Source organism: Cygnus olor, chromosome 15 (genome assembly GCF_009769625.2).
Source record: "Cygnus olor isolate bCygOlo1 chromosome 15, bCygOlo1.pri.v2, whole genome shotgun sequence".
NCBI lineage: Eukaryota > Metazoa > Chordata > Aves > Anseriformes > Anatidae > Cygnus > Cygnus olor.
This window is the reverse complement of record NC_049183.1, coordinates 14313453-14333124: the sequence shown is the minus strand read 5'-3', so window position 1 is coordinate 14333124 and position 19672 is coordinate 14313453. Positions and strand designations below refer to the sequence as shown.

Genomic DNA, 19672 nt, shown 5'->3' with positions numbered 1-19672 from the left:
TTCCAGTGAATTTCCTTCAGATACTTACGTGAATCACCTTAGAAAACAAACGCATGCCCCCACGTCCAACGGGAGAAGAGGGGCACAGATGAGTTTTGCCAGAAGACTGCTCCACTCTCTCAGGAAAGCAGACTTTATTTTAAAATAAATGGCTACACAGCAAGCTACTCCAAAGCAACATCCTTTGTAGCTATCATCCAGGTGAGCACGTTGCTGGTTTAATTGCAATAAACTATCCAATCACGCAGAAGGTGGTTATAATTGCACTCACAGTCCATGGGGTAAGACGAGGTCAGAGTTCAAAAGGTACGCTTGCGTCTCGGCACTTCACCCAGAACAACCTCGGCATCCGCAGTGAGTGCATTCGATGATTCTCCCCTGGCAAAGAGACGCAAAGAGACGTGACAGCGATATTTCAGCCAAGCTCTGGGGAGCAGGCAGTCCCCCAGGCCTCAGCCTCGCCGCACAGGCTGCCTTTTGAAGGGGTCCGTGTGAAAAGGCCGCCTACAGCCGAGTTTTATATCGTTTCCTACACTTTAATGACTTGGAGCAACCACACGCCAAAGCTGGCAGCAACTTTAAAGCACCCGGATATTAAATCTACCAGCAAAAGGTAAAAACTGATAGAACTAGAGGAAGGTACCAGAAGGAAGAACGTTCCCTCCCCTGCTGTCCCCGGCCAGGGTGAGGTTAGAAAGGCTCCAGACAAAAGGGCAGGGACAAGCTGAAAACTCTTACCACTTCCAGCTTGCTTTTGGGGACCCTACAGATGCAGTTGGTCCCGAAGTTGGTGTCCCGCGTCTGGATGCAGCGCAGGCAGCAGAGGTTCTCGTAGCCCTGCTTCTTCCACTTGGCGATCAGGTTCTTGTCGGCGTATCCTTCCTTGATGCAGTACTCGTAGAGCTCTGCAAAAGAGCAGGCGTTATTAGCGCACGTAGCTCCCAGGAGGCGTTTGAAAACAGCCCAAGGAATTTCTAGGTGTGCTCCTTCGCTGTTAGAGCTACACGGGTGCCAGCCTTCCCTCCGTCCTCCCTCACTCGACAATGATCCTTCCCTTCAGCACCCCAGTTCGGGTGCACCCGCAGGCAGACGCCTCACCGTGTCCCCCTGCCCCCCAGCCAGGGGGAAGCGTTTGTACTGCTCACCTCTGCTGATGGCTTTTCTTTTATAGAAGAGGTCAAAAATGTAACGAGTCTTCTGGTGGTGAATCCTGAAGATAGGCCAAAGCGATTCCACTTTCCTCTTCCCTTCGTGGGGCTCAGTCTCCGCTGGGAGGAAACAACAAACACCAGATTTTGTCAGGTTTCATCAGATTTCAGCTGATTCTCTCCGCTTTCCAACTTCCTCGGTCGCTTTAGAAACTGCTCCAAGAACGTTCCTGACTTTAACAACTCAGAGTTACAAACGAGCTTAATGGGAGGGGATTCCAACGAGAGGGACGTGGCCTGGCGCCGTCCTTTTAGGAAACGAAAGCCAAAGGAGCAGGACAGGGGGAACGACGTGACCTGCAGTGGGACGGAGCGGACTTTAGGGCTGCTGAGCTTGTCAGACCGGCGCAACAGCACGGGCAGGAGCTACCGGTCCCTCTGCACGTGTCAGCGACCTGCAGCCCGCAGCTCGGTCACGGAGCGCCCCACAAGAAACGCGCCCCACCGGGGCACTGCCCAGTGCCCCACAACCACCCAGGAAAGCTCCCGGCCCTGCCCCAGCCTCAACCCGGGACAACCCGGGGCTCGCACCGCGTTTTTGGGGGTGCCCGGAGCGTTAGGGCCGAGCTCGTTTCGGGGCACGTCCCCGGGGCGCCGCCGCTCCTTCCCTACCTTCCCTCATCTTCTGATCCAGCTCGTCCAGCGTGGGCTCGATCAGCTCCCAGCCGTCGGGGGGCGGCTTCCTGCTGCGCTTCACCTTCGGCATCGCCTCGGGAACGGGACGGGACGGGGGGGGAAAGCACCGGGGGCGCCGCCTGTCCGCTCCGCTCCGCGACGCGCGGGCACCTCGGGTCCCTCAGAAACCGCTGCAAAAGGAGAGAGGGGGGGCGGCTGCGGGGCTCCCGAGGGGCTCCGGGACGCGGCCGCCGCCGCCCCCCGGTGCCCCCCCGGTACCCCCCCGGTGCCCCCCCGCGGCCTGCGGCTGACACCGGGACGGGGCCCGGCGGCCCTGAGGGGCTCCGGCCGTGCTCGGCGGCGGCGGCGGCGGCGGGGGGAGAGCCCCGGGCCCAGCCCCGCTCACCGGCCCCGAGCTGCGGCCCGGTCCCGGCCTACCCACGGCCTGCTCCCGGCCTGGCTCCGCTCCCGGCCCCGCTCCGGTCCCGCTGCCGCCCGCGGGGTCCTCTTCCCCCTCTCCGCGCCGCGCCGAGGTGCCCAGCGCAGTGCCTGAAGAAAAACCCCCTCCCCTCCCCGCGCAGCTCCCCGTTTTTCTCCCCTTCCTCAACCGGGACGCTGCAAAATCACCTCCGCGGCGGGCGGGCCGCGTCCCGGCTTCTCTCTTCGCGTAGAAAAAAGACGCGGAAGGGCGGCGGGCGAGGAGGCGCTGAGGGGGCAGCCCCCGCGGCGGGGACCTCGCGGGGAGGGCTCTGAGTGGGGGGAGCGGGGCGGGGCGGGAGGGGGCGGCTTCCGCTTCCGGGTCGGCGCTGGGGGCCGGGGGGGGGGGCCGCGCTGCAGCCGCCATCGCCGCGATGCCGAAAGGAGGTGTGTGTGTGTGTGTGGGGGGGGGGGGCGGTTGGGTTCGGTTTATTTCCCCGTTTCCCTTTAATTTCTTTATTTGGGGTCCCCCGTGAGGCGGCGGGGGCCGGGCGGGTGGCGGCGGGGGGCCGCAGCCGCGGGTCGGGGCCGGGCCGGGGCTCCCCTGAGGCGCTGGGGCCGGGGCCTCGCCCCCCCCGAGGGGGTTGTGGGGGGGGGGGGGGGGGGCACGGTGTGGGTGGCTCCTCTCGGGATGGGCTCAGAACGCGGGGTTTGGGGGGGGGGGGTTTTTTGGGGGGGGGGCGGGGCGGTTTGGGGTTTTTTATGGGGGGCCTGCGCGGAGCCGGGCGTTGGGCTCGGCGAGCCCGCCGGGTGCCCCTCCCCCCCTCCCCCCCTCCCCCCCAGCTCGGGGCGTTCCGTGGAAACAAACGCCGGGTTCTTCTCGGTTTTTCCCCTCGCTCGAATTGCTGCAGTTGGGGTTTAATCGGGCGGTTTGACCCCGCGGGCGCAGAGCGCCGGGCAGCCAGCCCCTTTTTACCTCAGCGCCCCCCCCCTCCCCCCCCCTCCCCCCACGTCGTCGTGTTGAAACGGTGCCGGGGGCTGGGCGCCTCGCCGCTGTTTGGCCGGGGCTTGCGGCCGCCCCGAGGTGCTCGGGGGGGGGGGGCCCGGGGGGGGGGGGCGCTGGCAGGTGCGGGACCTGCCCTCAGCTCATCCGATCGCCCCCGTGCGGTGCTAAAGCTCCTGCCCTGCGCCGCGCCGAGCCCCCCCCCCCCCAGGCGGGCCCTGTGGGGGCCGAGCCGGTGGCACCGCCGGCCCCGCGCGGGTGTCCTGCGCCTCGTCCGCTCCGGGCTGGCTCAGGCGTGGATCAGGGCAGCCCCGCAGCTGATTCTCTCTTCGGTTTGGTTGCTTTTTTAAGCTTTCGCGCGAGGTAATTCCTTTCGAGGCGCTTTGCCCCGTCGCGTGGCTCTTGCCGGGGTTTTGTCTTCTTCAGTTCAGAGCCTGATGTAAAGCAGGAAGGCTGCCGGCGGCTGCCGAGCCTGTAGCGAGCGCTGGGGCAGGCTAGGTGGGTTTTCTTGGTGCCGCGCGGGGTGTCCGGTCCCCTGCCCGTGCGCCTTTCGGAGCGGTGTCGCTTGCTGGGCGGTGACGTGAGGGCTCCGGCGCTCCCTTGGAGCTCGAGTTCCCCACGTGTGTCGGTGGCGCCACGTGGGGTGGCTGGGAACGGGGAAAGCAGGGCTTGGGGGGCAGCAGTGCCCTGGTTGCGCTGGTGGGGTGAGTGCCCGTGAGCTCCCAAAACCGATTGTCGAGAATTGCGCTCCCCGTCTCGTGCCGGAAAAACGTCTCGGGGGGTGGGGGGTGGGGGGGGGTCTCTCTAAGGCTTCCTAGGGGCGTTTTGAGAGAATTTACTGCGCAGCTCAGCTTTTCCCAAGCTAAAACGTACGAGAGTTGGTCTGCGCTCGTTTTCTGAGCCACGAGTGCCCAGAAAACGAATTCCCAAAGCCCTCGAGGGCTGCCCCAAAGAGCCCGACAAGTGCAGCCGGGCCCGGCAGCGATGGGTCTCCCCCGTAAGGAGGGGCAGCCGCTCCGTCCCGTCCCCCCTCCACGCCGCTGGGAGGTCTCGCTGTCCTCGGCAGGTGGGAAGGGAGAGGAGCGCGAGGCTTTCCTGCGGGCCGCGAGACGCCTGCAGGAGCAGGGCTCCCTCGCACGAGCTGCTGGGCTTTTGCTGATCTCGCGCACGGGTTTTACCCCGAGCTGTCCAGCTCGCTTTTGCCAGCGGCTCTCAGCTCTGACGCCAGAAACGGAGCAGCCGCTTGCAGGAAGCACCGACGGCTTCGCAGTTCCACGGGAACCCACAGGATTGTGCCCTGGAGGGCCGAGCAGGCCGCCCAGCCGAGCCCCCCTCTCCCCTTCTTCCTGGTTTCTAGCGCTTGTTTTTGGTTTCCCTTATAAAGCGCTAAAACATGGAGGCTCCTTTTGACGAGCTCCTCAGCTCTCGCTCCGATTCCCGAAGCTTTTGTCCAATTGGCTCCCTGGTCTCCCTTGGCACAGCCTCAGCTCAGGGAGGGGCTGAGGAGGCGAGCTGGGCGGCGGAGCTGCTGGCGGGGAGCTGCTGGGAGCCGCTGCCGCGGCACGAACGCGCCGGGATCCCTGCTGGGGAGGGAACGGGAGCGGGGCTGGGGCTGGGAACAGCTCGGCAGCCCGGGAGGGGGAGCAGAGAAGCCACAGGCTTCACTGAGGGTGGCAAATCCAACGTGCCTCTTTTTTTTTTTTTCCTTTGGATCCTGTTTGGGCTCGTCCTGTGCGCGCCGAAAATCCAGAGCGCGTGCTGCAGGAGGAGTCAAGCTTTTTGGAAGCTCGTCACTAACCCGTTAATTAATTAATCCATTGATTTATTTTTGTGCAGGTAGAAAAGGAGGCCACAAAGGCCGGGCAAGACAGTACACGAGTCCCGAAGAGATCGATGCGCAGCTCCAAGCAGAAAAGCAGAAGGCAAGGGTAGGTGTTTGCCTTGCTTTGTGCTTACTGTGGTAACTCCGGGCTTGCGCAGCGCGCTTGATTCGCAGCTCCCGAGAAATGTCAGCTCACCCGGGCGTTGCAGACCGTTCCGACAGCGATCGCAACGTGAATTCTCACCACCGGTGCCCGGGGAGGCTGCAAGGTGGGATCCAGTCGAGTTCCTCGTGGAAGTGAGGCCAGGCCGGCCGGCCGTCAGCAATCTGAAGGTTGAAGGATGAGGGAGATGGTTACACAGCAGCTCTAGGCATCTTTTCCTCCCGTAATTCATCGTTCTGCTCTTCAGCATAAGCTCGTTCCTCGCTCCTGCTCTGCAGCTTGGCTGTGGAGAAAAGGGGCTCACGTCTTGACAGCTTCCATTTCTTGAAAACACCGTATTTGACCTTTTTCTAGTTTTAATGGACTAAATTCCTTTGACTTCTTTCTTTACGCATGGTTTTCTCGTTTGTCTCCGGGAGAAGTAACAGATCTTTCTGGTGTGAGCTCTTTTTCGTGCATCCGTGTGCCCCACCACGGGTTTGTAAGTCTGCCTTCCCCTGCAGCTCCCGGGCTGGCGTTACAAAAACCACGACTGCTTTCTGCGGCACTTGCTCTCTTGCGTTGCCAAATTATCCCAGCTACGCTGACACTCACTGCTGTTTTCTGCGACTTTCTGAAAGTGCTGCCTAAGCCTGAACTCACGATTCCAGCTGAAACCTCACGGCACTGACTGCAGCGGGATAATTATACCCTGGGTAGGAAACACTGATGAGTAAATCCCAGAAGAAGATTGCCCTTCCAAGCTGTTACGAGCCATGTTGTTGACTCCCTTTGAATGTTTTGACCAGCTGTAACTCAGGATGATTGCGTGGTTTGCTGCTTAGCCAGATATTCCGACTCTGTGTCGCGTTTCTTACTCTGTAGTGCAACTCCTCTTGGTTTGTTTTCTGATTCCACCTTCCTGGCTTCGTGCCGTCCTTCCAGTTACTGAAGCCACTTACGGTTCTGGTCCTGTTTTCCAAAATGAGTTCAGCTCCTTGCTCTTGCACAATGTCATTCACAAACTTTGAATTCACAAGACTTTTCTCCATCCAAGTCGTTAATAAAAATACCGAGTGGGAACAGAACGGAACGAGCCTCGGCGGGGCCCCACGTGAGATGTCTGTCTGGTTTTATAAAAACAAAAACACAACAGCCCTCAGAGGACTGCTTTTTGAGGATTTTTTTTCTGCTGTGATCAGCCGTACCACATAATGATGGTTACATCCAACCCAGTTTCATTAGGGGAGGTCTGTAAAAACTTAAAATACTCCTCCTCCTGCCCATAGCTCCTCTGCTTTGCCAGTTGCTCTGATGAGGGATACTTGCTAACGGTAAAGCAAGCTTTTCGCACCCATGTTAGTTTCCCTAATCTTATCTTGGAGTTGGACTTGATGATCCTTATGGGTCCCTTCCAACTCTGTGGGATATTCTGTGATTATCTTCTAACGATTTACAAATTGATTCCTAGACGCCGATTAGTAGAAGCTGTGCTGGAAAGGCTGCCGTTTCTTGTATTTCCACTAGAAACGCCATTCTAGTTGATGGCTGGCAATTTTCTCTTCAGGCTTTTTTTTTTTTTTTATCTGGATCTAGGCTGGGATCCATCACGCCACATCTGTGTAGCTTTTGGTCCCTCAGAGACGGCGCACTGGAAATGGAGGCCAAAATTCTCCTGGAGACCCTTCATTTGGGGAAAGCAGAGAGCCAGTTCTGCCTCTTACAATAGTTTTCCTGGCCTGTTACGTAGAGAGAGCAGCAGAGTTGCTTGGAGGAGATCTGCTGGGGCAGGTGATGCTCACTTAACTGTGTTGAGAATGAGCTCTCGTTCCGTTAGAGCGAGGTAGCCTTGGGGGCCGTGTCATGAGCAGCAGTGCTCGGAGCTGTGCATCATCCCTCCAAAACGATCTCGTTTAAGAGCCACTGGGAATTTTATTGACGTGTTTTCTTCCTGTGATTTCTGTAGGAAGAAGAGGAGCAAGAAGAGGGAGGCGAAGGAGCAACGGGGGACCCCAAAAAGGAGAAGAAGTCTTTAGATTCAGATGAGAGTGATGAAGATGACGAGGATTATCAGGTAGTGTAATACTCAGGGCACGTAATGCATTTGCGTGGAGTTCTCTTTCAGAGCTATCTACAGTAAATCTTTTATGTAATAACTATTTTTAGAAGCCAAAAAAACCTTACTTGACTCCATTTTGCCCTCAGAGTGATAATCTGGGTATTTTTTAAGTGAAATGCAAAGGGAAGATCATCTTCAAAGAGCACCAAAGACGTTTGGTAGTTATAAATCTTGGTTCACAAATGGTTTTGCCGTCTGGTGGTGGAACCACCTTGAATTCTACTTTTGGGGTGTGGTGCAGGGCATTTGATGCGTTCTGATGCACCGTAATTTGGGGTATGGCAGAGCAGAGCTTCTTACCTTTCCTCTTCTTCTTAAACCTTAGCAAAAGCGCAAAGGCGTGGAAGGGTTGATAGACATAGAGAATCCCAATCGCGTAATTCAGACAACCAAAAAAGTAACTCAGCTGGACCTGGATGGACCCAAGGAACTCTCGCGACGAGAGCGGTGAGTTTTCCTCCTGCCTCGGGAGGAGCTGGCACGTTCCTGGAGTTTCACGCGTGCTGCTGGCAGCAGCTTAATGTGGAGAAGCGTCTCCCTGCTGCGTGTGCGCTGGTGTTTCGGGGAAGCCCTTCATCTGTGTTGCCCTCTAAAGCTGACACTGAGCAGCAGCAAACTGTCAGGCAGGAGTCACTTCGCTTCAAAATGGCTTTCCTTACAAACTTCACAGAAGTTTTTACAGAAGCCGTCTGTCTTCTGGGAGTAGCTTTGTCTGCCCCGGGGCCAGGCGGCTTGGCCCGATGCGCTGAGTGAAGTTTGTCGCTGTGAAGCAGCCGTAGGCCGTTTCTCTCCTGAAGTTTTATGCCAAAAATGAGATGTAACCAAAATCCATTAACCAAAGTTCACACTGAGGTCTCCTCTAATCTTGCTACAAAAGGTGCCCTGGTGGCAGGTAGCAGTTTCCCAGACTCCTGGGTCCGTGTTGACATTTTTGTTTGAGCTGATGAATAAGGTGAGAAGCAGCGTTTGGTCTCCTAGGTTCATTTAGCAACGGAGAGTTTCAGAGTGAAAGATTTAAGCGTGATTATTTGGAGTAGATTGTTTAAGTTTGATTAGTTGGGATAGATGCCTTCAGCAGAAGTACCCTTGAGGTGTCCTTCTGGGGAGAATGTTACAGTGCTGCGTAGTCTGGGGCTAATTCATTTGACCTCACTGTGCATCAGTGCTCTTATTTAGCTGAAGGTAGAAATTCCTTGACTTCTCATCATCCCTGCAACAGATGTAACGTCCTTGAAAACTGGTGACAGGGTCCCCCAGTCTCTGCGGGCAGCCCAGCTCTGTACTCACCTTGTTTTCCAGTCAGAAAGCTTCCCCTGGTGTCTGTCAGTACCTGCACGCTCACCGGGGTACTCTTAACGGCTGGTGTGTTTCGCTCAAACAGGGAGGAGATTGAGAAACAAAAGGCAAAAGAAAGATACATGAAAATGCACCTAGCTGGCAAAACAGAACAAGCAAAGGCAGACCTCGCCCGACTAGCCATCATTCGGAAGCAAAGGGAAGAAGCTGCCAGAAAGAAAGAAGAGGAAAGAAAAGGTTAGAGAGTAATTAATCCTCTCCTATTACTTCTCTTTTGCAATGGCCGTACTGCCGTGAGGTATGATTTCTGCCATCACACGTCGTAGTCCCTCGTCGCCCGAGACTGCGTGGTGTTGCTGAGCGTCGTCGTGACTCCTCTCATCAAAACTACATTCCGCTGGTTCACTCTTACAAAGCTCTAGGGCGTCTGAATAGGGAGCAGGCAAGAAGAGAAGGGAATTGCTCTTGATACCCACATTGTCCTCAGCGTCCCAGGCAGTGCTAGCTCTGATTTTGGGGATTTATCGAGTTCCTTCTGCTGGGTGCATGCTGGGGCTCCAGACTGCACAGGGAATTTGCAGCATTCCTCCCGTGCTGGGATTTCCTCAGCTCTGATAGAGAACCAGAACCCTAATGAGTGTGCTCCCAGTGGCTTCCACAGGGAAATTGCATCAGCATCGGGGTGGTTTGCAGAAGCCTGAAGGGAAGCCAGCGGCAGAAGGGAAGGTGCAGGGAGGGTTGCTCCCGCTTACCCTGGAGGGGCGGTACCGGGAGTTAGTGGGGAGGGTCAGAACTTCTCCCTGTTTACTTCGCTGCACGTGGCTAGCAAGATTTCAGTCTCTGGGGCTGCCAGGCTACCACCAGCCCCGATGTGCGCTGTGAAACCCTAACACCTCCGTTCTTTCCCTCCTCCAGCAAAAGACGAAGCGGCGATGGCGGGTAAAAGACTGCAGTCCCTGTCCCTTAACAAGTAAGCGCAGGACACGCAAGAGGAGGAATCGCCAGGAAGCCGTGCCTGGTGCCTGCCAGGAACTCTGTCGTGTTGCATACCATAGGTGCCACGTGGGGTACACTGCGGCATCGAAGTCACCTCCACCTCCAAGAGACGCTGACGATGTGTTTGTCTTCATCCTGGCACAGATTTCCATTTGGGGTTAGGGGCAGCTGCTATCTTCGGTGCAGAACTGTGCTGAACAGCAATTCTCTGTAACAGTTCGAAAACCTGAATGTTTTTGCTGTTTTTAGGATTAAGAACTCATAGATTTGGGGGGGGGGGGGAGCAGGGGCGGGAGGGCGCTGTGCGGGAGGGGAGATGCTTTAAATATTAGATTGCAAGAACATAGATTGTGGGGTCATTGTGGGGTGGGGCATATGGGGTGGGGAACTTTGACTTGCTCATGAAAACCCAAAGGATAATGTATCTGAGGAATCCTTTTGGGCAAACGGCCCATAAAATTTTGCTGCAGGGTGTTGCAGTATAATCGAGAGCCTGACTTCATGGACATCTGGAGTGCTGTTCCTTCCCGTTTTCATCCCTCATCTCTTGCAGCCGGTCTCCCCCTTTTCCCTCCTCTTCGTTATTTTGTTTCTTCTCCTGATTAGGGATAGTGCCAGTTTTTAACCACATCATCCTTTGTTTAAAGGAAAAAAAAAAAACAACATCATTAATTGTATCAGACCCAGATGGGGGGAAAAAAAAGAACTCGATAAAGGTGAAAAAGGAAAAAAAAAACAACAGAACTTGTATATTTGGCTGATTAAAATGTAAATTATAACTGCTCTGTCCTTGTCTTGTGTGTTTGTGTAAATGAACACGTGTGTGCAGGCGGCTGCTGCGATGCACGGTGCGGTAACAGCCTGGTGGCGTGGTGACTGCCGAGTCTGCTGCTTTGCTGCTTCTCTGCTCTTCGTGGTGGTGAATTTGGCTCAGGGTTCAGGAGATCTATCAGCAGATGCAGCCCGAAGGCAAAAAGCTTTTCCTCTCCATCTCTGATGGACGTCTTGCACAATCTGGTTGCCGCAGTGGAGCAAACAATTACCTTCGGGCTGCCGCCTAGCCCAGTCAGTGTGTCGGGAGGCCTGGCCCCAAACTGTCAGCACCCCGTCAGCTGTCCTGGTTCACAGTGCGGGGCTGCAGGAGATGCTTTAACCTGCTATGCCCCGGGGAGCCCTGCCCTTAGCCTGTGCCGGGACACCAGCGCTTCCCAGGCTCGTCAAAAACTGGAGGAGATGCAACCCCAGAGCTGAGACGGGAGCTCCTGGCTCTGCAGGAGTTGCTAGCAGAGGTTACAGGCGTAAAGACGCAGGATGACAAACGCTGCGATTTATTCTCCGTGACCCTGCCATCCGTGCCCGTCTGCACGGACTGGGCTGGGAGGATGTGGCAGAGGGATGTGCCCTGGGGAACGTCACTGCGAGCTCAAACCACAGCGGGAATTTGCTTTCTTGGTACGGGGAGGCTGGGTCATCTCTGCACGGGGATAAAGGCCGGCAAAGGCGTAAACCCGAGGCGTGATTTGAGAGGAACTCTTGCTTGGCAACCTACCGGTCCTCCTGCCTTTGCCCAGGCTTTTCCAAGCACTTAATCTCTACTCGATGCCCTGTGCCCTTGCCCGTTGTTTACCACGTGCAATTAAACCCTGTTTTGATACGTACAAGTATTTATCCACTTGTAGCTTCTGAAAAGGATCCCGTCTCCTTGGCACTCACAGGAACACCAGAGGGGCTTTGTTTTCCCGCTGCGATGAGGGACTCCTCTTGCCCTGAGTTAGAGATGAATTTAGAAGCTGGGCACGCTGCGATCAAAGGTGCCGGCCGGCCTGCCATATCGAGCTGGAAAGGGTCGGGTAGGTTCAGCACCCTGGGGTGTCAGAGCTGGGACTTCACAGCTGGTGCTGACGGGACTTGTCCGGCGTCCAAGAGGCGCTCGGTGCCCGAGCGATTCGGGGAACTGTGCTCCTGCACCACCACCTGCCTCCCCCGCACCTCTTCTCTGCTGTTCCTGTTCTGAAAGCTGCGCTGAAGCAGGGACTGGGGAGGTGACGTTCCCCTTGTCCCCGCGGTCCTGATTCGTCCTGACAGCAGAAATTACTTGCACAGGTGTGCTGAGACGGTGCAGCAGCCGTGATGCGCCGTAGTCGCGTGTTCGCATTAAACCGGCTTAAAAAAAAAAGGAGCAAAACCATCATTGGATATACACAGGAAAAAAAATCTCTGCTTTATTTTTTTTACTTCTTTAAGCGACGTATGACCAGCATCGGTTAGGATGGTAACAAAAATAGTAAAAAAACAAAAACAAAAACAAAAACAAAAACAAAAACCTTTATCTTCGTGTTAGAGCAGCCGCGGGGCTGGCTGCCCACCGGCCCGGTGCCCCGTGCTGGCTGGCAGCCGGGGGAGCGCGCGGGCGGCTCGCGGGGGGCTCGCGTGGCGCGGGGACAAAGCAGGCAGGAGCAGCGGAGCAGGGGCGGGCTGGCGGCCGGACACCTTCCCGGCTGCCTCCTTCATTTGATCTTGAGATCCTTCAGCGTCGACTCCAGGCTCTGGAACGAAACGGTGGTGGGGGGGGGGGGGGCCGGTGACCGTCTGCGTGTGGCTTTCCAAGGCAAGCAGAGCCCTGGAGGTGGGGGGGGGGGTAGAGCGGGGCTGTCCCCTGGGGTGGGTGCTGCTGGTGGACCCAGGAGGTCCCAGCTTGGTCTCGTTTGGGCTCGTTTTTCAAGCCCTGAGGGCAAAGTGGAAGCCAGGAGAGAGCGCTCGATACCTGTGCAAGGGGATGGATGCCCCAGCCTGGCTGGCTACAAACCCCCTCTGATGGTGAGCTGTAAAGTGCCCCCCAGCCAGCCCCAGCTCGACGGGGATCCCAGCGAGGACCCCAGGGACAAGGTGTCCCCCTCCTGAGCACACCGAGGGAGCACTGATTGCAATTAGAGCTGTGGCTGATGAGGGTTTGACACTGGATGCTCCCATCCAGGCGGAACACCTCACCTTGACGTCCCAGATGCTCATGCCGCCGTCCATCCCCGTGGTGCAGAACTGCGAGCAGTTGGCTTTCCCACCCGCCAGCACGGAGATCTGGCTGTGGGGCACAAAGAGGCAGCGGTGTGGGGGGGTCAGCCTGGAGCCCCGGGGGCTGCCCGGACCCCCCCCCCCCAATCTCCCCAGGGATGCTCCAGGGCCGGACAGGAACACAGCCAGGGGACGATGCTCTGGGGCCAGCACCCCCCCAAGCAGCCCCAGGGTTACCCAGAGCTAAACCTGTCCCCCCCCCCCAGCCCTCCCCGCCGTGCACCTGATGCTGTTCTTGTGCACGGTGTCCAGCGTGGCGTTGGAGGTGTCCGAGCTCGCTTTCTTATCCAGGTTCTGGAAGCGCTCGCGGGCGGTGAGGCCGCGCTGGGAGCTCTGCTTGGGGACGTCCAGCTTCCCCCCGAAGGTCAGCGTGCCCTGGCCCTCCTCGTAGGTGAACAGCATCGGGTAGCAGTCGTGGCCCTGGGGGGGGAGCCACAGCCCCGCTCAGCACCACTGTGGCTCAGCACCACCCCGGTGTGGTGCCTGCCCTCAAACCCAGCCCGGACTCACCGCGGCCACCAGGCTGTTCTCGGTGATGAAGGTGACGGCCAGGAGGGGAAGGGTCTCGGTGCAGAGGGAGGCGACGCTGCGAGGGAGCGAGAGTCGTAAGAACTGAGCCAAGCCCCTGTGCTGAGCTTGTCAAAACTCATGACGAAAGTGGAAGATGCAAGACAGCACGGGAGCAGCCGAGGGGAGCGGGGCTGAATGGGGCCAGGCTGTGATGCTGCAAGGAGAGGCTGTGCCTCCTCCTCCTCCTCCTCTTCTTCCTCCTCCTCCTCCACCCAGCCCTGTTCAGTCTTCACCTCCCCCCCATGCCGTCTCCATCTCCACATCATTTTGGGGGTCAGCCCAGCTCCAGCCCCAGGAAAGCAGCTTTCCTGGGCAGCCACAAATCCCCGTGCCCCGTAGCCCACCCCGTGGTGGCACCCATGGCAAAAATCCCCCCTCCCAGCTCCCCCGAGCCCCCTCTGCACCCCAGCCCCGCTTACGCCATCTTCTTGTTGGCATCGGCGAGGCAGAGCGTGCTGTCGTGGCTCACCCAGGCCACGCGGGCGCCGCTGGCCGAGAAGCAGATGCTGTGCACCCACCCGCAGCTGCTGCTCGACTCGAACATCAACTCCCCAAAGGGCATCTTGGAGCCCCACGGCGTGGGGCTCGGCCGCTCCTCCACCTCCTTGATGTAGGCGGAGAAGATCCTGGCGGGGGAAAGAGAGCTGTGATGTCCCCCCTGCCCCGAGCGACCTCCGTCCCTGCTCGTCCCATGCTGTGTCAGGACGGGACCCAACACCATCCCTGGGGGTCCCCCCTCGTTGTCCCCCTGCCCCTCACCGGCACTTGAAGTCGCAGGAGCCGGCGGCCAGCAGGACGTTGTTGGGGTGCCAGTCCAGGCTGAGCACCGTCGAGCGGATGGGCTTCTTGATGTGCTTGCAAACCCACCTGCGGGGAGAGCAGAGGCGTTGGTGCCCCACAAAACACCCCACTGCCCCCAGGCACCCCCCTGGGCTTGCGGAGGGCTGGGGGTGGTCAGGGCTCCGGGTGTCTCCCCAGGAATTGCTCTGGGCCACCAGCCCGTGACAGCAGCCGGGGCATGGGGAGTGCAATATCCCCAGCAGTGGGATTTGGAACAGCTCCCTCCATCTCCCCATCAGTCTCCTCATCTCCGTCCTTCTACATCTCCCCCTGTATCACCTCCACATCCTCATGTCTACTACCACCCAACCCATCTCTCCATCCATCCATCCATCCATCCATCCACCCACCCACCCACCCTTCCCTCCCTCTCCCCACCCATCTATTTCCCCCGTCCCACCCCGAAGGACCCCGCGAGCCCTTGGCCAAGCCCCACCAGTCATTCTCCTGCTCGAAGTAGCAGATGGAGATGAGCCGGGAGCCGCTGCCCACGGCGAACTTGTTCTCCTTGGGGGACCACTTGACGCAGCGGGCGGCCCGGTTGATCCGCAGGATGACCAGGGTGGGCTTCCAGACGTTGCCCTTCAGGGTCCAGACGTAGGCATTGCGGTCGGTCCCGCACGTCACCAGCCGGTTGCTCTCAGGAGCCCAGTCGATGCCTGCAAGGCAGAGGGGGCAGTGGTGGCGTGGGGGGAGCCGTGCGGATGGGATGGGGATGGACCACGTGGGGATGGAGGCCACCTGAAGGCAGAGATGTTCTGCCTGCTCTCTGACCCCAAGTCCCTCTCTGTCCTACTCCTCCATGCCATGCCATGCCAGCCATCCCCGTCCCATCCCATCCCTTCCACCTCTTCCCATCCCATCCCATCCCATTCCGTCCCTCCCACCTCTTCCCATCCTACCCCATCCCATCCCATCCCATCCCTCCCACCTCTTCCCATCCCATCCCATCCCACCCCATCCCACCCCACCCCATCCCTCCATTTCTCGGTGCCCTCTGACCCCCTGGATCAGTCCCAGGAGCACCAGACACAAGCTGCTCCCTCTCCACCCTCTGCACAACCCCATCCAGAAGCCACCGGTGCCACCGAGTGGGGCTGGGACTGGTCCCCCGTCGCCATCATCCCCTCGGTCCCGGGGGGACTCACCCGTCACCTGCCCGTTGTGCTCCTTCAGCTCGTGCACCTTGCTCCACTTGGCGCCGTCCTTGTGGTAGATGTGCACCTCGTGGTTGTTGGGGCACAGGGCGATCTCTGCGGGGGGGACAGCAGCCGGGGCAGGGCCCCCACCTGGGTCACGGCTCTGCTGGTGGCGGGGACAGGCTCCGTGTGTCCCCGTCACCCAGGCTCGGTGGGGTTTGCCCGGCCCCATGGGCACTCCTCCACACCCCGCAGCCCTGCGTCCTCAGTGTCCCGGTGTGGCAATGTGGTCCCAGGGGACCCGCGGGGTGGGACGGGATGTTTTGGGATGGCTTGGGATGGCTGCGGGTGCTCAGCGCCCGCCTGGCCCCATCCTGCCCCGCCTGCCCGGCACGCTGCCCCGTCGCAGAAAGCCCTTTTTGTTCTCTCCCACATCCCCCGCTCCGAGGCCGGGAAATGCCATCGGCCATGAATCACCCGCAGAGCTCCTCCGCTCCGCTCTGCTCTCCTCCGCAGTGCTTCACCGTCCCTCCCCGTGCTGGAGCCGGAGCCGTGTTGACACCCCCTGCGTGGGCTCCGTCCCGGCAGTGGGACTGAGATGGGGAGGGGGACGTATCCTGTCCCAGCCCCAAAATCCATCCACGGCAGGACCCGCAGCCCCCAAATCCGACCCCATGCCAGCTCTGTCCCACCCGGGGGGACATCGCTCAGCCCCGGCAGGGATGCGGGGTGCCTGTCCCCACCCCGGCATGCTCGGTGCTTGGGGTCGTCCTCGGGGATTTGGGGATGGGGGACCCTGGTGCGAGGAGCTCCCGGTCCCAGCGGGGCTTACGGGTACTTACGGGTCCGGTCCTTGTTCCAGGCGTGGCAGCTGATGGGCTCCAGCAGGAAGCTGTGGTAGGCCATGGCGAGCTCGCTGCGGGTGGGACGAGACCACGTCAGGATGAGGCCATGGGGACAACCCCAGTGGGACACCTCCCCTTTCCGTCCCCCCAAACTTCCCCTGGAAGGGGCATGAACCTGGGGGGTTTCCAAGCTCACAGCCTGCCCAGGTGAGGCCGACGGGACCCCACGGAGCCCAGCTTTGGGGAGGGGGTGCTGGAGGAGACGCTTCCTGCACCCCGTTGCTCCCTGTCCCGCGTGCCCCCGATGTCCCACCCCGGCCACCTCGTTCCCTGCACCAGGACCGACCCCCCCATCCCCGCAGTCCCTGGCAGGAGCCCCCCCCGCGCTGGGAGAGGCCGGAGGAAGCGGGGGCGCCCTGATAACGCCCTGATAACGCAGGAAGGCGGCGCGGGGACGGCTCCCGGCCACTTCCTAACCACGTCGGCACTTTGGCACAGCCAGCAGCCATCCGGGCACCCCGGGCAGACGGGGACCCCGGTGCCAGCCCCGAGCCCACCGCGGGGTCCCCAGGGTGCTCAGCATCCCCTCCCTCAGACTGCTCCACCACGCTCCTTCCCCGCCTCTCATTTAGGAAGAGCCAAAGCCTGGCGGCGGAGGCGCCTCCGTCCCATCCAGTGACTAATCCCTTCCCCTGGCCGCTGCCAGGAGCCGCGGGACGGGGCGGTGGCACGGTGCTGAGCTCCCCGTGCCAGGGAGAGGGTGCTGGATGCGTCCCCTCAGCCACGGGGTTGGGGCAACGCACCGAATTTGGGGGACACCCCGGCAGGGCGTTACGGGTGAGGGTCAGTCACGGGTGTTTTGGTGTTTCGGGAACGCTCCCAGAGCGTTGCCAGTTTCTCTCTGGCAGCTAAAAACCTGACAGGGGAAGGAAAGAAGTCCCTCCTAGCTCCGTCCCTTGGGCGGAAAGGAGATGTGGAGCTCCACCACCTGCGCGCGCACGCAGAGAAATCCCAGCGGCGATGTGGGGCGCACACCCTGCCCCTACACCCCCCCCCCCCCCCCAAAACACCCAACCCCACCGGGGATGGACGTGGGCATCCCTCTGACCCAGCCCCACGGGTGCTGTGGGGCCGCAGGCACCCATGGGTGGGTGCAAGCCCCCTCCAGGAGCTCCCCCCTCAGTGCCTTTGAGCCTTGGAGGGTTTTTTTGCCCAGAAATAACGCTGAGCACCACCACCAGCACCCGAGCAGGAGCCTCGCTTGGTGCCCCGCTGCGCACCCCGGTGCAGCTTCACCCCAAAAACCTCGCCCTGCACCCGGAGGAGACCCGGCAGCCCCCAGCCACGGCCCGGGGACGGAGCCACACCGCGAACACTGAATAAAATCGATGGACGGGGGCCGTGCTGCTGGCATTGCAAAAGATCTGGAGCAGAAAAATGTGCTGCATCGGGCTGACACCGCTCCGGGGTGGGAGGCAGGGGTGCGAGGCATCGATTTCCTGCTGAAACGCGCTGTAAGGAAATGGCAATGCCTTTTTTTTTTTTTTCTTTTCTTTTTTTTCTTTTTTTTTTTGGTTGGTTTGGGTGCTCCGAGGCCTGGGAAGCTGCCCGGTCTCCCTCCTCACTGGGCTCATTTGTCACGCTCAGCCCCAGCTCTGCCGGCCAGGGCTCCGCTGCCGAGCCGTCGGAGCAGGGAGCGGAAGCTCTCAGAGAGAAACTCGGCTTTCGGCCGCTGCTGCACCCGTCAGCAGCTTACGTCTCGTTCCTGCAGCGCCGGGCTGGCAGCCTCAGTAATCCCCTGCTCGTGCCCCGGGCAGAGCTGTGCAGGAAGATGCCCCAAAATTTGGGGCTGCCCTCGCCTCCCGCTCCCCCTGCTCGGAGGCAGAGGCTCTGGAGGGAGGGAAGGGGCTTTTGGGGGACAACAGAAGGCGGGACTGGGGATGGCCACAGCTCGGTTATCTTCCCCGCTCAGCCCCGAGGCGCCGAGAAGTTGGGAAACATCCTTGTAGGAGATAACCAAACCTTGGCAGGGGCCGAGCAGGAGGAAGCCGCGTGCTGAAGCTGCTCTGTTTTCACTTCTGCCCGAGCCACCGAGCCTGGCGTGCAGCCACCAGGCCCCCCCAGCAGCCCCCATCCTCTGCCCAGCCCTGAGGCCGAAGCACGGCCCCCCCTGAGCACCCTTCTCCTCCCCGTGGTGCCCGTGGGGTGTCACCCACCCTGCCACAGCCATCCCGGGGGGGGGGCAACCTTCCCTGCACCTCGCTGTTGGTGCGGGTGCCCCAGGAGCCAGCCCGGCCCTGGGGAGCCATCGATGCCCCCAGGCCCTGGGGAGCCATCGATGCCCCCAGGCGTGCAGGGGGCAGGCGAGGAGCAGCTCCGACCCTCCTCTTCCTCGTGCTGGGCAAAGCTGGAGGCGGCTGGTGGCCGGGGAGGAGAGGACACATCACCCCCAGCTCCCGCTCTGCTGGCACCAGCCCTTCCCGGGGCACCCTCCCCAGCACCCCGGAGCTCACCAGCACCGGAACAAACCTCAAAACTTGCCACCAAAGCTGGCAACAAACTCCCCAAACACCACCACGACCAAACCCACCAGCAGCGAGGCGCTGCCTCAACCCACCTCGGTCCCAAACCGGCCCCGTCCCAGCAGGGCTTCGCCCCCTCCCTGCATTCAGCAGCCGGGGCGCGAGGTCCCCCCGGGCGCAGCGGGACGCACCCGGCTCTCCCGGCAGCCTCCCCGCTCCTTACCTTGCCGGGCAGGGCGAGTTCGTGGACTCTGGGCAGTCGACACGAACCGGCCAGCACGCAGCAAGCGGGAGTTGCTGGCTGCCCCGCGGAGGCAGCCCGACTTCCCTTTTCCTCTCCGAGAAACGCAACCACTTCCTTACGTGGGCGTTGGGGGAGCGCGGAGCTGCTCGGCGGCCGCCCTGCCCCTGCGAGCGCCAGGCCTCTCCGCCGCACGTGGACGGGCTGCCGGCCACGCAGCGGCCCCGGGATGCTCCCGGGATGCTCGGTGGGATGCGGGAGGACTTCAGCCCGCGTTGTACCAGAGCCCACCCGCGGGGAGAAGCGCGTGGCAGCATCGCATGGGGAGATCTGGGGCTCGGCAGGACCTCGCCGTGCTGGGCGCCGGTTCCTGCATCCCGCTGTGCCCAGCGGGACCGAGCCGGCTGCACCGTGCGCCTACACCCCCTGCACCCCTCTTTTTTTTTTTCCTCCTGCTTCAGAGCCAGCTGGTTTAAATCCTGTTCTCCGGGCGACTCCTAATTAAAGAGCTGGGAAAGGAGAGAGAAGCTTCAGGTCCTTGCTGCCCTGCTACAACCAGGGTGAAGTCACACACGGGGATGCGCTTCCCTCTGACCCCAAAAGCAACCAGTGAGGGGATGTTCACATTGCAGAACCAGGACAGCAGCGCATCGGGGTCTCACAGGGGGAGGACAGGGTCCTGGGGGCATTTCCCAGCTGCAGGAGGTGGATGCAATAACCTTGTATTTGTTAAGCCACAGAACTGATCCCCAGCTTACAGGTCAGCCACAGGTAAAAGCTCTGTGGGGTGGCGCTGAGCAGGTAACTCATCTCTCCCCTGGTCCTAAA

General features: G+C 60.2%; 3 protein-coding genes across 7 annotated transcripts; 1 reads left to right on the top strand and 2 right to left on the bottom strand.

The window, feature by feature from the left end:
* Positions 1-119: 119 nt before the first annotated feature.
* On the bottom strand, positions 120-2584 carry BUD31 (BUD31 homolog). Of its 3 annotated transcripts, none has more exons than XM_040575320.1 (5): positions 2451-2584; positions 1821-2014; positions 1146-1268; positions 739-905; positions 120-378 (listed from the first exon to the last, which is right to left on the bottom strand). In XM_040575320.1, the coding sequence occupies exons 2-5, from the start codon at positions 1912-1914 to the stop codon at positions 328-330; spliced, it is 435 nt and encodes a 144-aa protein (XP_040431254.1). In that variant the 5' UTR covers positions 1915-2014; positions 2451-2584; the 3' UTR covers positions 120-327. The 3 variants fall into 3 exon arrangements, with proteins under 3 accessions (XP_040431254.1, XP_040431252.1, XP_040431253.1); XM_040575318.1 differs by lacking the exon at positions 2451-2584 and adding an exon at positions 2262-2409; XM_040575319.1 differs by lacking the exon at positions 2451-2584 and adding an exon at positions 2230-2333.
* Positions 2585-2587: 3 nt separating this feature from the next.
* On the top strand, positions 2588-10335 carry PDAP1 (PDGFA associated protein 1). Of its 2 annotated transcripts, none has more exons than XM_040575316.1 (6): positions 2588-2687; positions 5080-5171; positions 7174-7281; positions 7652-7773; positions 8708-8859; positions 9538-10335. In XM_040575316.1, the coding sequence occupies exons 1-6, from the start codon at positions 2675-2677 to the stop codon at positions 9594-9596; spliced, it is 546 nt and encodes a 181-aa protein (XP_040431250.1). In that variant the 5' UTR covers positions 2588-2674; the 3' UTR covers positions 9597-10335. The 2 variants fall into 2 exon arrangements, with proteins under 2 accessions (XP_040431250.1, XP_040431249.1); XM_040575315.1 differs by lacking the exon at positions 2588-2687 and adding an exon at positions 4622-4913.
* Positions 10336-11809: 1474 nt separating this feature from the next.
* Positions 11810-19407, bottom strand: ARPC1B (actin related protein 2/3 complex subunit 1B). Of its 2 annotated transcripts, none has more exons than XM_040575307.1 (10): positions 18827-19407; positions 16079-16152; positions 15246-15350; positions 14534-14756; positions 14017-14124; positions 13677-13883; positions 13198-13273; positions 12911-13107; positions 12607-12697; positions 11810-12164 (listed from the first exon to the last, which is right to left on the bottom strand). In XM_040575307.1, the coding sequence occupies exons 1-10, from the start codon at positions 19159-19161 to the stop codon at positions 12126-12128; spliced, it is 1455 nt and encodes a 484-aa protein (XP_040431241.1). In that variant the 5' UTR covers positions 19162-19407; the 3' UTR covers positions 11810-12125. The 2 variants fall into 2 exon arrangements, with proteins under 2 accessions (XP_040431241.1, XP_040431243.1); XM_040575309.1 differs by lacking the exon at positions 18827-19407 and adding an exon at positions 16885-16903.
* Positions 19408-19672: the final 265 nt, after the last annotated feature.